Source organism: Paracoccidioides brasiliensis (assembly GCF_000150735.1).
Source record: "Paracoccidioides brasiliensis Pb18 unplaced genomic scaffold supercont2.5, whole genome shotgun sequence".
Taxonomy (NCBI): Eukaryota; Fungi; Ascomycota; class Eurotiomycetes; order Onygenales; family Ajellomycetaceae; genus Paracoccidioides; species Paracoccidioides brasiliensis.
Genome location: NW_011371362.1, coordinates 53,685 through 69,099, shown reverse-complemented (window position 1 = coordinate 69,099; position 15,415 = coordinate 53,685). Strand labels below are relative to the sequence as shown.

The 15,415-nt window shown below is 46.3% G+C and overlaps 5 protein-coding genes across 5 annotated transcripts; 3 read left to right on the top strand and 2 right to left on the bottom strand.

Annotated features, from left to right (window-relative positions):
- Positions 1–866: 866 nt before the first annotated feature.
- PADG_04489 (uncharacterized protein) lies at positions 867–3,839 on the top strand (the record flags this gene model as incomplete). The annotated part of the gene is made up of 1 exon (XM_010761712.1): positions 867–3,839. The coding sequence occupies one exon, from the start codon at positions 867–869 to the stop codon at positions 3,837–3,839; it is 2,973 nt and encodes a 990-aa protein (XP_010760014.1).
- Positions 3,840–4,532: 693 nt separating this feature from the next.
- Positions 4,533–6,073, bottom strand: PADG_04488 (uncharacterized protein; the record flags this gene model as incomplete). Its single annotated transcript, XM_010761711.1, has 3 exons — positions 4,533–4,766; positions 4,892–4,999; positions 5,060–6,073. The coding sequence occupies 3 exons, from the start codon at positions 6,071–6,073 to the stop codon at positions 4,533–4,535; spliced, it is 1,356 nt and encodes a 451-aa protein (XP_010760013.1).
- Positions 6,074–6,469: 396 nt separating this feature from the next.
- Positions 6,470–7,837, top strand: PADG_04487 (chorismate synthase; the record flags this gene model as incomplete). The annotated part of the gene is made up of 3 exons (XM_010761971.1): positions 6,470–6,504; positions 6,560–6,921; positions 7,017–7,837. The coding sequence occupies 3 exons, from the start codon at positions 6,470–6,472 to the stop codon at positions 7,835–7,837; spliced, it is 1,218 nt and encodes a 405-aa protein (XP_010760273.1).
- Positions 7,838–9,064: 1,227 nt separating this feature from the next.
- Positions 9,065–11,859, bottom strand: PADG_04486 (uncharacterized protein; the record flags this gene model as incomplete). The annotated part of the gene is made up of 3 exons (XM_010761970.1): positions 9,065–10,771; positions 10,829–11,665; positions 11,734–11,859. The coding sequence occupies 3 exons, from the start codon at positions 11,857–11,859 to the stop codon at positions 9,065–9,067; spliced, it is 2,670 nt and encodes an 889-aa protein (XP_010760272.1).
- A 643-nt stretch (positions 11,860–12,502) lies between these two features.
- Positions 12,503–13,650, top strand: PADG_04485 (uncharacterized protein; the record flags this gene model as incomplete). Its single annotated transcript, XM_010761710.1, has 2 exons — positions 12,503–12,562; positions 12,661–13,650. The coding sequence occupies 2 exons, from the start codon at positions 12,503–12,505 to the stop codon at positions 13,648–13,650; spliced, it is 1,050 nt and encodes a 349-aa protein (XP_010760012.1).
- Between the last annotated feature and the right edge of the window lie 1,765 nt (positions 13,651–15,415).

Here is a 15,415-nt window from a genome sequence, read left to right as displayed (position 1 = left end):
TTTTAATTTAAATGAAAGTAAAATTATATTTTAATAAATTATTTTTTAAATAATAATATTTTATAAATTTTATTAAAATACTTTATTAATTTATTAAATATATCTTTTCTTTTTAATATTAAATTAAAAAAGTTTTTTAATTAACTTTATAAAAAAATTAAATTTTAAAATTAAATAAAATTTTAATTTAAAGTATATAATTAATAAATATTTAATTTAAATATTATTTTATATTTTATATTTTTATTCTTTTATTATTATTTTCTTAAAAAGTTTTATTTCAATTCCTTTTATTATAAGTTTAAATGTATATAATAATTATATTAAATATTATAAATATTAAAATATAATTAGAAAGATTTTTCTTAATGAAACATAATTCAGGGTTTCGGGACTTATGTCAGCCAGAACTCTGGTTTCGTTGCTCGGCAACTATTTCATTAAGGCTTTGTTGATAAATTGAATCATATTTCACAACACCTTCCCAGGATCTAGATAATGGTGTATCCCAACTTCTAATATCTCCAGCACTGAGCATGGCCAAAGGCAATAGCTGAGTCTCCACTTTGCTTTCCTACCCGAATCAATCTGTAGCGGAAGAGGGGTTGGGATTATCATCTGTCTCTCTGTTCACCATTATTCTTCCGTTCCGCTTACCATCCACAATCCTGAGTCTGACGGTGAATTACATCAAGAGGATGTATTGACGTTGTATCTACTAAGCTGAACTGTCGTACGTAAGACCCAGCTAACAGCGCACCGCTGCATTGACCAGGTCACCCCCCATGGTTCCAATATTGGCTTTAGGAATTATAAACGCATGGATATGTTGCCAAGCCACCTCCAGCTAGTGCAAGCGGTTCAAGATGCTCAGAACGATGATCCTTCTAGACTTTACCATTGCCGGGTTCCTATCTCTTCTGATCGGGAAAGCAGTCGCCAAACTGCCCTACAACCCCTCATATATCAGCAACCCGACTTCCGAGAACCAGACCGAGTTGTACATCCTATCTCCTCCTTTGGCCCCATCGACAGGATTCCGACTACAGTCTTTAAATATCTCAGCTCCCTTCAACTCTTCCGAGCTCCCGATCACAGAACTTCGGGACAATGTACCTTTTGCTACGGATGATGGCGAGCAAACATTCATTGCAACCACCGATGCAGAGGGTGTCTTGACGGTTTATACCGGGGACTGTCATACAAACACTTCCAACGTTTGGAGGCTTCTGCCAGGAAATGGGGTGTCGAGCGGCAATTTCCAATGGCAGAAGTCATCAGTCCATGGCGATGAAGGGAACCCTGGACCAGCGTTCTTGTCATCAGCAATTACATATCCTGCAACTGGAGATGCGCCACGGCCCGACCTCTTTGTTTTCGGGGGAATGTGTCCGTTTACGGTGGGCAGGAAGAATGACGACTGGGTCTCTTCTGCCAACTATTCCCAAACTATGGTATCCCTCACCGCGGAGGGGTCGTCATCAAACTCGTCTTATCAGTTTCGAATCGTGACTTCACGATCTCCTCCGGTCGCCGAAGCAGGGTTTGCCATGACACCAATGATTCCAGCTTATTCAAATACCTCGAGTGGTAAACTCCTGGAGCATCGGAGTTTCGTTCTCACTGGTGGACATACCCAAAATGCCTTTGTCAGTATGTCCCAGATTGCACTCTTTTCCCTCCCTGAAGCTACTTGGAGTTTTGTTTCTGTGAGTCAGGAAGGCATAAATTTCCCCAAGCTAGATTTGGGCGATATCGACGGAATAGAACCGCGTTCTGGTCATACCGCAGTTATGACACCAGATGGCAGCAAAATCATTGTTTTTGGAGGGTGGGTTGGCGACATCAGCACTCCCGCTCAACCTCAGCTTGCGATTCTTGAAGTTGGAAAGTCGTATGGAGGAACGGGAGACTGGAGATGGACAGTCCCTCAGCAAAACATACTCGGACCAAAAGATGGCACCGGAATTTTTGGCCACGGTGCGGCAATGCTCCCCGGAGGTATTATGTTGGTAGCAGGGGGGTTTAGCATTCATCAGTCGACATCAAAGCAATCCTTTACCACGCTTATCGCCAATACGCAGGGATATCTTTTCAACACATCTTCGGGTAGTTGGATTGCTTCTTACACTCCGGTAAACTGGATGGAATCTAGCCCCATAGAGATGCATGGGCCACTCTCGTCGACCGCACAGAAGGCTGGCCTTGGGATGGGTGTCGGAATTGGGATTATAATTGTTGCTGTGTTAGTCTCTTTTATTTACCGTATTAGTTCTCGTCACTCGCGGGATCATCGGAGAATTCGAGAACAGGAATTGCGAAGGCTTGCTCTAGGAGCGGAACGTCCACATTTTGACTTATCCGGGAACATTCATGACCCGGTGAGTCACGTAACAACAGATAAACTGTCTCTCCATCCCAATGCTCACTTTTCGTTTGACAATGAAATGGGCGGAAGGCTGCATGGTTCGCAAAAACCTGGTGCGCTCGCTGCAGAAAGAACTGAACTGCTCGTGGAAATATCAAGTCCTACAAAAGGGCTTCGAAGAGGTATGCATTCCCGAGGATATCAACCAGCATTGCACTATGACAATTCGAGAAAAAATGTGGGATTCAGTGCTATACATCCCATCGACGAAGGAGACGAGTATGAAGACTCTCGAGAAGATGAATCCATCGCTGCAGAGAAGGGAGAAACACATCGAGAGAACAGCAGCTCTGTAATCTCCAATCCTTTCCGTGATCCTGCCCAATACAGTGAGTCCCACAGCGCGGGCCATACGCAGCGGCGAATGTCGGCGTTTTATGAAAAATCCGCACCCCCCGAATGGATAGATGACGTCAATGCCAATGGTTCTGGTAACCGCTGCCTGCCACTTAATAAAAGTGACCGTACTCCCTCTAACTTATCTGAGGCTTCCGGCTCATCCTTGTCGGTATATTCTCATCAAACGAATCCTCTATATCTGAACAAAAATTTGGCGCCAATGCTTAGCTTTCGGTCTCAAAGGAATGGGGGATCTGCTGGTTCTTCTTCCATTGGTTACGAGCCAATTCGTAGCTCGTCCCCAGAAAAGCACAATCAATACCAATCGCATCTACAACCCACAACTTCTAGTAGTTTCAATCCAGTTAACGACCTATCCCCCGAGATGACGCAATCCTCAAACACAACAATTACACCCTTGAATTTTGCACATAATAGTTCTTTCAGCCAACTGCAGGCAAAAAGTGGGTTGCTGCTTGGCACTGCACCGTTGGAATCCTCAAAGAGAAGCCTAAACCTGTCAAAAGTCAAAGGTCTAGGATTGATTAACAATTCCAGACGCACTATACGTTTGGTGAGGAGGACAGAAGACCCCGCAGAACCATACCCTGTCTGCTCCGAAAACGTGTCGACGATGCAACGGCGACGAAGCACGAGCACGAACACGAGCCGTTCTAAAAGCCTATATAGCTTCCATGATGATAGAGAATCGACTGGTTCGGAAACAAACAGCATTCCTCGAAGGGCTGTGAGCACCAGCTCATCCATGCTAAGGCGCAAACAAGGTGCAAAGGATTGGGGTGCGAAGAGATCTTTTGCTGATAACGAGATGCTTCCAGCGCCTCGTGGTGGAAATTCTCATGCCAATGGGCCAGCGTTGTCGGATGGTGGTGCGTGTGGAATTCGAAGAAGCGATTCAGCCCATTTCTTTGATTATGATGACGAGGAGGAATGGGATGTTGAGGCTGCTGCGGAAGGGAGGCTGGTGCAGGTCACGTACACTGTACCGAAGGAGAAGCTGAGAGTTGTCAACCCAGGCGTTGGAGATGGTGATGACAACTCTGTTAGGTAACCGGAAACTACAGAACTGACGAGTCGCGATACGGGTGATTATAGGGATGGGCGGGATCAAGGCCACCAATAGTCGGATTCGGTTCCTGAACAGAAAGCAGGTCGGTGATTGGCTGCTTTTGGGCGCTGTGTTTTCAGCAGCGGGAGAGTCGATTGCTTAATTTGATTCTCCCCTCTCGCTTTCTTTTGTTGAAAATGTGATTTTTCGACTCTCTTTGGGAGTATTTTGAGAAATAGGTTAGGGAGATGTTTTATTGATGATCTGTGATGTCCATATTTATGTGGCGATTTTTAGATGTATGTGGTGAACGATATGATTTTAATGATACCAAGAACATTGCGAAGGCATATATGCTGGCGAGTTTGTGGCGTGGTTTCTTTGAATGATGGGTTTCTGTTTCATGTTTTCCTATCTTTTTCCCTTGCAGTGAGAGACATCGCCATTCCATCACCCATTCAATTCCTTAATGTGTATAAGCGTGAAATCTATTGGCTATATATCTATCATAATTCATTCAGAGCTTGTCAGGTATTTCAATACATATATGTTGTTACGCTTACGTTCACCTGCCGTAACTAGATACCGTGTTTTAATCTTACTGCCAAATATCCGGATTTTATGCACATTCATATGCATGTGATCCCCGCCAAAGTCATAAAGCAAACGGTGAAACGTAGAAGAGGAATGCATGCATCAGTGTCCAAGCTTGCTCGTAAGCCAGTTGGAGATGCTGCCAATATCTGCGTAAGAATCGAAAGCGCCGGATCCGGCCAGCAGACTCGTCCAATCGGAGATTTCATGTAGTTTCCTATTGGCAAGGACCTCGTGGATTTTTCGGGACTGGATGTCAGCCTGCTCGCTATCTGTGGAGGTGGAAACCTCGCTGGAGATAATTGCACCGGATTTCACTCGCAGGAAGACACGTGTCTGTGCAGGTGGAGATACATGTTAGTAAGGACTCGGTATTGCCGTTCGGGAAAACGGCATTTTTGATTTTTATCACAAAGGAGGAGAGGGAACAGGGCCGGGTGAGCGTTTTGGTTAGTACTTACTGAGGTTGGCAGGTCTGGCGGAAGAGGCGGTCTGGGCCTAGCGTCCTCGTCGTTGGGATGGGTTGAGAAAGTAAATTGAGGGGATTGACAGTATTTCCATTCCAAAGACTAATGAATATATTAGTCTGGCAGTTCAGGGGGGACATTTACAAGGGCGAGCGTACAAACCTGAAGCTCCTGAATCCCTTTGACAATTGCCGGCTCTTCGAGAGCATGGAAGTCATCAAGCCCACCAACAGCCCAGTTATCTCCCGTATGAAGCTCCGGGCCAATTGCGTGGGCTCTCTGGGCACGTAAAACAGCATCCCGGTGTATGCCATAAAGCCGGGCAAATTCTTCTATGATATTGCAAACTACCTGCTCCATCAGACAGGAGCTGGAGGGAACTGCGCTTGAAATATTCCCGACAGGCGACCTAACACTTTCCACGCCCTTCGCCTTGATGTAAGGTCTCGCAGGAGATCGTAAGAAAGCGCTTATGTTTCCAAGGTTCGGGGAATCTACCAGGCAAGTTCCGTGGTGCATTGCTCGAAATCGGGTGAGTTTGTACGCGGAGCCCGATATTTTGACTGTATTGTGTATTTTCTCGTCCTGAGGACCCTCCACATCTTCCGCTTGAAGCTGGACGACTTTGGCGGATGGTTCTTTAGTATCTTGCCCAAGGACAATATCATGCCGCCCGTTTACCTTTGTATTGGTCGCCCCTACACGATGGAGGGCCCTGACCACCATCTCCGCATGTTTGTCCCGATGAAAAATGGGTTTCGGACAGATGACAGAATAATTCAGATTGCCCTCGTCATGAAATACTGCACCGCCTCCAGATCTCCGCCGTACAATATCTGCATTGTTGGTAGCTGTGTCACGTTGTAATGCCGGGAGATTTGTTTCAAGCCATGGGTTTTGATTCCGGCCAATGACGACGCAAGGCCTGTTTACGTATAAGAAAAGGATGCGTGAGTCTTGGGGTGTATCCTCGAGTAAAAAGTTCTCAATTGAGAGATTCACGAAGGGGTCGTTGGAGTGAGAATGATAGATTTGATGCTGACAGGATCGACTGCTTGCAGCAACTGCGAGACTTGAAACATGTCTTCTGCCACCAAGAACGAGCCTTTGCTGGGCCTTATGGAGCGGTGATATATGCGTAGGAGGCGTCCATTGCAAAGGGCGCAATGGGAGCATTGATGGGGCGACAAGTTCATAATAAGTCCTCTTGCAAAGTGTCCACCGATCTGCTATAATCTTTTGTCAATGTTCAAACCTTCGGGAACATCAAAAAGTGGGAAGCTCGAGAAGATTGCGGCTAGGCTTGAACAGGAAAGGTCGGTCAGTGCCTGAGTCATCCGACTTGGGCGGAATTGAGCTCGGCCCCAATTTATTTATTCAACCCACCGCCGCTGCCCCCTGATCTTTATATTTCATGCTTGTTCAGAGCGCTGGAAGACTCCAAAGGTCACTTGAAATCCTCCTTTGGAGCCCCATCGCTTTTGCTAATTTTAATTCGTTGCTCTGAGAATCGAGCAAAACGACCATTCCCATAGAAGTCCGCTCCGCCCGTTCTTTAGCCGCGCGCCCGCCATGTCCACATTTGGGGAGTATTTCAGGGTGACTACGTAAGAATTGACCACTCATTTCAGCGTTCTGTTCGGGCCTAAACATATCTTCTAGCTATGGCGAGTCCCATTGTCGATCCGTCGGCTGCATTGTGGACGGTTGTCCACCAGGAATGGCCCTCACCGAAGCGGACATCCAACCCCAGATGACCCGCAGACGACCTGGCCAAAGTGCTCTTACCACCCCCCGAAATGAAAAGGATAGAGTTGAGATTCAGTCTGGCACCGAATTTGGTATCACTCTGGGCACGCCCATTGGTATGATTGTCCGGAACGAGGATCAGAGACCTAAAGACTACGGTGGAAGCACCATGGACCTTTACCCCCGCCCTAGCCATGCGGATTTCACATATCTAGAGAAATACGGCATTAAAGCAAGCAGTGGCGGCGGTAGAAGCAGTGCTCGCGAAACTATAGGTGTGTCCATATTGGAACTTCGATCCTTTCCCAGCCCCTTTTGTATCTAAGAATTCACCTGTCGAGATTGCCATTGCTCACAATTAAATTATCAGGTCGGGTTGCTGCTGGAGCTATCGCAGAGAAATACCTTAGGCTTTCCCATGACATTGACATTGTTGCCTTTGTTTCCTCCGTGGGGAACGAACATCTCTTTCCTCCCACTGCTGCTCATCCTAACCCGACAACGAACCCTGAATTTTTGAAACTGATCGAGACCATCGATCGGCCGACAGTCGACTCTTTTGCCCCCGTCAGGTGCCCTGAAGCATCCGCCGCGGAGCGGATGACCAGAGTCATCGAAAATTTCAGGGATCAGAACGATAGCATCGGAGGAACAGTGAGCTGTGTTATCCGAAACGTCCCCGTTGGACTGGGGGAGCCTTGCTTTGATAAACTCGAGGCCAAACTCGCGCACGCGATGCTTTCTATCCCCGCAACGAAGGGATTTGAGATAGGATCCGGATTCCTTGGTTGCGAAATCCCGGGCTCTGTTCATAACGACCCATTCGTCGCAACCCCAGACACCCGGAATGGACAGAACCCCGACTCAAAGCGATTAACCACAAAAACCAACAATTCAGGAGGTATACAAGGTGGCATTTCAAATGGTGCTTCAATATACTTCCGCGTTGCCTTCAAGCCCCCTGCTACAATTGGGCAGGCTCAAACAACAACCAAGTATGACTTTGAAGAAGGTGTCCTTGAGGCTAAAGGGCGACATGACCCGTGTGTTGTTCCTCGAGCAGTCCCTATTGTTGAAGCTATGGCTGCCTTGGTCATTACCGATGCATTGATGGCACAAAATGCTCGAGAGACAGCCAAGAACCTGCTGCCACCTCTTCCGGGAACCACACACACTCATCCCGCCAGTTAAGAATAATTTCGTATGTTGTATAAATTGCTCCCGACCTTGTGATAACCAGGGACGAGCAAACGCCATTTTAGCACCCACTTAGCATTTCCACATCCATTACTTAATCAGCATGAAGCGAGCTCTGCAACTACATTCAATTGTGCTTTAGTTTGGCAACAAAGACATGACAGGCGTCCTTTATGATGGATATTTCTACGATTAGAAGGGATCAAAACTTGGGGTCATAAAAGGTAAAAGGTCTGTTAGCGGGCATTTCTTGGCATTTCTCTCTCTTTCCCCCCTTTTCTTTTTCTTTTTTTTTTTCCCCTTCATTCTAGGCAATATATAGTTTCTCACTCCCAAGAGAACATGTTCAATAGAACATTTTGATTTGTCAAAAGGCATCTCCCTCCTAATACTTTAAAGTTCTGCATCATAGCCTGGTGGAAATGGTTCCCTACTCGAGTATACCATACCCTAGTTACTGGGACGTGGTGCTCATGTGAAAAGTCATGTTTGGTGGTGAACAAGAAAACATGAAAATCCATGCCTCTTTGAATAAAACATACATGATTTTTGAACTGACTCTTCATCTCCCGTCGAGAGAAGTAAAAGGTGAAATAACATAGGGCTGATCATATCGTTATCCTCCATCCTATACTGACTAAACAATCTCATTCACTGAAAAACGCTATTGCAGGTTATATGTCCGCGTGTATGTACCTCCGTACTCTGATAGAGGCAGTTTAAGAAGAAAACAAAAAGAATTATCATAAAAAAGTAAAAAAATAAAAAGTAAAAAATAAAAAGTTGTACGGTTTACAGAAAAACAGTAGAGAAGGAAAGGTGAAAGAAGCTAACCTAACCATCCAACTTAAATATATAAATAGAAAAGAAAAAAGAAAAAAAAGGAAATGCTAAGGGGAAAACGCCGGGCGTATTCTCATGATATTTTCCCATTCGAAAGAAAGGGAATGTACGAAAGGAGGGGGGGAGAAGAGGATGGACGTGAGCATAGGAATGTATTCGGTGGGAAGAGTAGGCGAAAAGGAACAGGTGTGATGGTCTAACATTGTCAGAGCAAATATAGAAGGAGGAGAAAAAGAGGGGGTCATAAGACGTTTTATAAACGGACGGAAAGCAATCAACTGACAGCAACCCAGATACAAGAATAATCATTTGAAAATAAACAGAAAAAAGAAGAAAAAAAACACACAAATAGTGCGAAGAAAAGAAAGCAGGCTAATCTCAGCCCCGACGCGAGCGAAGTGCATATCGCATCGTTCGTGTCGTCGACTGTGACTGCGACTGCGACTGTGATTGTGAATGCGGTTGACATTGGGGCAACGGATTATCATCCAAACTCAACCCGCCGATCCCAGAGCTGGGGGTCTGTCGAGCAGGTGAGAGCGTGGAGCGAGAATATGCGTATCTGCGCTGAGGAGTAGCGGGTTCGGAAGCAATTTCTGATGCGCAGCTCGTTGAGGTAGTGGCTGTGGTGGCTGAGGGAGGTGTGAAGCGGAGGCTGTCGGGAAGGGAGTTGAAGGATGAAAAGGAGGAAAGGTGTCCTGGACGGGGGATTGCGGAATAGGGGGCTGGATGAGTTGCAGTTGGGTCATTGGAGTGGGAAGCGAGGTTGTTGTAGGCAGGACTGGCGCTGTGGGTGTTGGTGCTGTGAGGGTTGCTGGAGGTTGGGTTGTTGGGGGTATTCCTTGTACGGTTGTTGTTACTGTTGCTGTTTGCAGGGGTTCCTCTGATGGATTTTTGCTTGATACTGAGGTTGGTGAGAGATGGGAGATTAGGTTCTTTTTTAAGAGGGTCGTCGCATCTTTGGGTTTGAGGACGGGTTGTCTGGTTTGGTGGCTGAGGTGGTTGGCTGCTCTGAGTCTGTTGTTTCTTCCGGCTATTTTGTGCTGGCGCGGCCTTTCGTGAGAAAAACGAGCCCAGCGCAATCATCTCTTGTCCAGCCATGAAAGCCACCAAACATTTTCCAGCCGTCTCAAATTTATATCTATCATATAGTCCTTGAGGAGAATAGATAGCAAGACAGATGCAAGCAGCGAGTTCGACAACGGACAGGATTATATCAATCGCACTCCAGACCGCCAGTGGTCTCATGAGAGATTCGAGGAGCGAGAAGCCAGAAATAAGAAGTGAAATTCCTAGAACCGCAGTTCCAACAGAGTTTCCAGGCAATTGGAAAGCCTGGGCGGCAAGCAATATGGAGATAGAAATAGCAAGCAACACACATTTCAAAATTCGAGACGAGCGAGCGGAAGCTCGGGCGCGCTGCTTGGATTCTGAGCTCCATGGTTGTTTCTGCACGCTTACTGGGTCATCTCTGATTGAAAAGGCTTCGTCGAACAGACTTTCCAACCCCGTTTCCGCGGCAAAATCGCCTGGCGGGAAATATTTTGGAGGAGCCATAACACTCTCCATATGACTTCCCTGGTTAGAAGGAAGATTTGGCTGCAGGACTGGGGCATTCTGAAAAGGATTAGGCTTGGGTTCCGGGGCTTTGGGTCGCTCTTGGATAGGGTTCCGTAATCGCCAGGCAGGCGGCTTTGGAATTGGTGGCAATTGACCTTGGAATGGCAGTGGTCCTCTGGGTTCCTGAGATTGAACGTGTTTGGGTGTAACGTTTATCTGCAGTGGCTGCTGAGATGGTATCCAGTCCATTGCGTCAGAGTCGTCAGTGACATCCGCCTTTGGAAATGGCGGAAGACACGATGTTTGGGCAAGGGGTCGAGGAGGTGCAAGGCTGTTTATCGGGAACCGTTGCAAGCTAGGATCCAAACGAAAAGACGAGATTTTGGAGTGTGGTGGGCTTGCTGTTTGTAGCGTGGATGCATTGTTCTCTTCTGATTTCTGTGATATCAGGGGTCCGATGTTGCTCTGCCAGGAGATGAGAGGTGTGGTGTCAAATTTGATAACGTATCTCGACAAAACCGTGGACTAAAATATACGTTAATATGTGTATAGGAAGTAATCCCAGATACCAGCTGCACTCACAATGGTAGTGAAAATACCCATAAAAGCATGGATACCAGGACCAAGCTTTGGATTGATGCCCGTGATTGAAGGGTCTTCCAAACACGCCCATGCGACAAATCTCACAACAAGCACGATGATCTGGACTTTGTAGTATTCGCCAATTCCAGTTAATCGTCCACCCCTCCCTTCCACCTTATGCTTGAGCTTCGGATTCCACCAAATTGACAGAATCCCCAGAATCAAAGATAGCCCCGCATAAGGGGTCAGAACGGAAGAACATTCCTCAAAGGCCGATTGATGTTTCCAGATTCGACCAAAGCAGAGCGGTAACAACGACAATGAGAGATCGGATTCTGTGTTCTGGGTTATATTGCCAGCAACCATTGCTCCCATGAGATTCCAGACAAGCTGACCAGCAACACTAGCCCGGAAGCACATGGCACCCGCAGAAACAAGCAAGCTTCTCCAGCTCCATCCATGATAACGACGAGTAGATCGACCATTTCGGCTCTTTTCCATCATCCTCCTCAAGTGATCCGCCTTTGCCACATATCCGGCTTGCTCAATGCGACTGCGCACACGGGGTTCGCACTTCTCGCATACCTGAGGATAACGCTCCTCCAAGCTCTTCCGGTATTCTGGATACGACGCCTCGTATGTTTCAAAGTCCGGATGTGTCGGCATCGGCAGGTATGAAGCAAGAGTTTGAGTAAGAACATGTTGATTTTTCAAGCAAGTCGAACAGAATATCGAGGAGTCTGAAGCTGCAAATTCTCCAGGCAGCGGTTGCGCATATTGTTTAAACCCAACACCGGAAGAAGCTGCGCTGGCTGGGGGATCCGTGATTTCACCGTGCTATCAACACAAGTATCAGAAGAGTTAGTATCAGCCAACACAAACGGGAGGGATAGAAACGCGCTCACTTCATCGAGGTAGTTGACGGCCAGACACTGTTGGCACTGCCACTGGCGGATGGGACCGGGCTGGGACTGAACTGATCGACGGCCACAGTAGAAGCAGCACAGTCGCTTTTTGAAAAGGGACGACATGGCTATTACATGCGACGAGGCCGGAGGGGGTTGAAAGACACCAATGTGCAGGGAAACGAAGGAAGATATGTTTTGTCTTTGGTGATGAACGCGAGGAGCTAATAAAGTCAACACAGAATAATGGCTCAGGGCTTGGCAACATCGTGGAATTATTTGGAGTTTACTAAATAACCAGCTTGAATGAAGTTCACCAAAACAATGTTAAGTTAACGAGCAACATTCACTTGTCAACTTGTCAGGTGTATGAAAAAAGAGAGAATCATCCCCCACAGAATAGATATTTAACTATATGAAAACTGAACGGGATCAGACAACATACAGATGCCATTTACAGATGATCAATAGGGACAGGGTCTGCCGATTTAATTCTACACAATGGAGAATCAGGGAAACCCCGCTGTGAATTAGCTGTCACTGCTTCAACAGCATTGAATTGAGCACAACAATCATCGAGAAGTTGCTTCGACACTCCAGATGGTGGATGCTTCAGGTGTGCTGCTACAACATCGACTATCTTTGGACTGAATGCAGCCAGAGCTATCTCGAAGTTGGTTAAATGAATATATACAATAGGCCTTTTTCTCCTCTTCCAGGACAGCTCGAAGTACAATAATATCGCAATATCGCACCTTCAATAACCTCAATGGCATTTATGACTCTCATACTCACTTTATTCGTGACGATTTCTACACCTATTTTGCTGGTAGGACTCTTTTCATTGAAAGCAATGCATCCCATTCTGCTCAACCATGGGGTTACAACGATCCCTAAAAGCAAACTCCTGCTAACCAAATGATGTAGATTGCCATATATTACAACCACAAACCCAACAATGTCAGCGGCAAAAATAGAAAGTCATCAGGCCAGGAACTTCGCCGCCCCGTTCATCTTCTCATAGTCCTGGGCAGCGGCGGGCACACCGCAGAAATGCTCTCCATGCTCAAACATGCCCCGTTGGATACTAATCTCTTCACCAAACGCACCTATGTGGTTAGCTCAGGAGATTCCTTCAGCGCACTCAAAGCAGTGGAGTATGAGCAGTATCTTCTTGAGCAACAGCAAAATTCTCCTCCCGCTTCCGCCAGTAGTGAAGGCGGAAATTCTCAATCTCAACCTGCGCCGGGTCGGAATCAAGCAACAGACATCCGGTTACAAGGCAAGGAAAATGAAACCAACGCTCCAGATACACCTTCACCTAAAACGCCATTTGAGTCGCCATCACCATCGCCATCGCAATTACTATTACCATACACAATCGTCACCGTACCCCGTGCAAGAAGGGTCCACCAATCATACCTAACAGCGCCAATATCCACTCTTCATTGTCTATGGGCCTGTATCCAAATTCTACGATGTAATCACTCTGATCAAAAGTTATCAGAAGAAAAGAACTACTCCTCCCAATCCTCATCTTCACCATCACCGCCTTCATCCTCTACAACTCCATCCCCATCAACTCCTTACCCAGATATAATTCTCACAAACGGCCCCGCCACAGCCGTTTGTGTCATCATCGCTGCAAAAATACTGCGTACCACCGACTCTATATTCCCGTTCCTCTCCTGCTTCTTTCAACTGCAACAACAACCACAAGGCGCCTCCCCACGCCTTAGGGAAAGATACCTCCGCACCATATTCGTCGAGTCGTGGGCGCGCGTCACGACGCTTAGCTTATCGGGTAAGATCGTGCTGCCGCTTGTGGATCGGTTCTTGGTGCAATGGGACGGGCTGGATGGGTATTCGAGCTGGTTAGGTGGGAAGGCGGAGTTTGCAGGTGCGCTTGTGGCCTAGGAGAAGGGTGGGATCCTCGTTCGATTGGTTTTATTTTTTTTTTTTTATTAATTTATTAGAAGGAATTACTTTCGAAGAGAACATATCCAAGTTTTTCAGTAAATTGATTAATTCGTTTTCTTTCCTCTGGGAACTTATTTTAAATTTTCATTCACGTGTATGAAATGGTGAGATATCGTAAGATACTGTATCAATGCAGTGTGTTATACCATTGTTTATATAAATAAATGTTCTGTATGGGTGGATGAGGCATGCTGGAGGGTCAGGAAGAAAGTAGTAGGTAGGTAGCCTTTGGAAATCTATCCATTCATTTCAGACAGCGTGCACAAAACAGTCTATCTATCTCATCCAGCCGTTAACTACGAACAGAACATACGAGCAATCAAGTTTCATTTTACTCTATACGCCTCGACAGAAAGAGGGCAGTTAACCCCAAGAAGATATAGTACTTGGGCTCCTGATACTGATGGGCACACAGTTCACCTACCTGCCGCCTGCATAGGAAGATATCTAAGCCCTAAAGAAATGGAAGAAATCGAAAGAGGGCTGGGATAACATTTGGTTCCGGTAGTTACACGTCAGCATAGAGCTACCCATGTCTTTATCGCGGGCGGTTAAAGAACGTATATATGCAACACAGGAGAGGACGATCAATCCCACCAAGGCATAGTTAAGGTGATGACAATTCAACGACCCACAGGCATTTTACACTGCATTTAAGATCGCGACAGTCATCCATTGATCTCTAAAACATTGGTCTGTGAGGGTTATAAAAAAGTTGCATCTGCAACAAAGATTTGTTTGATCTGCGGAACGAAAAAGCTCCAACATGACCGTCTTTGGCCGTCAAGTAGCTATCGGAAAGAAGCTGGATTTCTTAATATCTCTCGTATTCGAGATGAGAAGTTGTGCGACGTGTGCAGGATCTCTTTTAAGGTTTTAGGGCGAGTCCGTACATCGTCCAAGATCACATTATTGGGACATGAGTTCTGAGGGAGTTATCTGACAAGTGTCTGTGTACGTATGGAGGTATACATATAATAACAGACAGCCGACACGTGTATTCTCTCGCAGACTCCAAACATCCTTTGATCCAGGTGTTCGCTGGCAGAGGTTCAAAACCCACGCGATGCGGATTACAGCATATTATTAAGCTGCGGCTCAGAATTTAAGAAGGCGGCGCATTTAATGCGGAAGCTAAAACTGACCCGTTAAACTGGTCTGCTGCAGCAATATTTTCCACACCAAAGAATAATAATTAAAACTAAAATAAAAATCACACTTTTCGCATCTAAGAAATCAAGTGAGGAAAACGTATCAAAATCATGAGTAGGTGGAGTGGGTTGATTTGGGGTAAGCTCAGAGCCCAGAACGTCGTCTTTCGGAAGCCCTGACGATCAGTTTAAGGTAATTCAACAACCGTATGCGTTGTCAATCCTGCTCCATCCCATATAAGAAGCGCGCTGATTGGAAAGCCGAACAGGGGAGCCATGACCATTGACCGTATGGTGGTATGACCTGTGTATCCCAGGAAAGAAAAAAAAGTTAAGGTTGGGAATTTGCCAGTGCAACTAATCCCGGGCAAAGCTATGAGCACTCCGTTGGCTAAATCTTTTTGACGGATAGAAAATTCCTTCATCAGGTCCAATTGAGTTTGTGCCAGCCGTCCGCTGGGCCGTCCGCTGAGCCGTGGAGGGTTTCTCCCCTGGATGGAAGAATGTGTCCGGAGTACCCGCCTATGGATTCAGCCAAGAGGGAAAGCTGG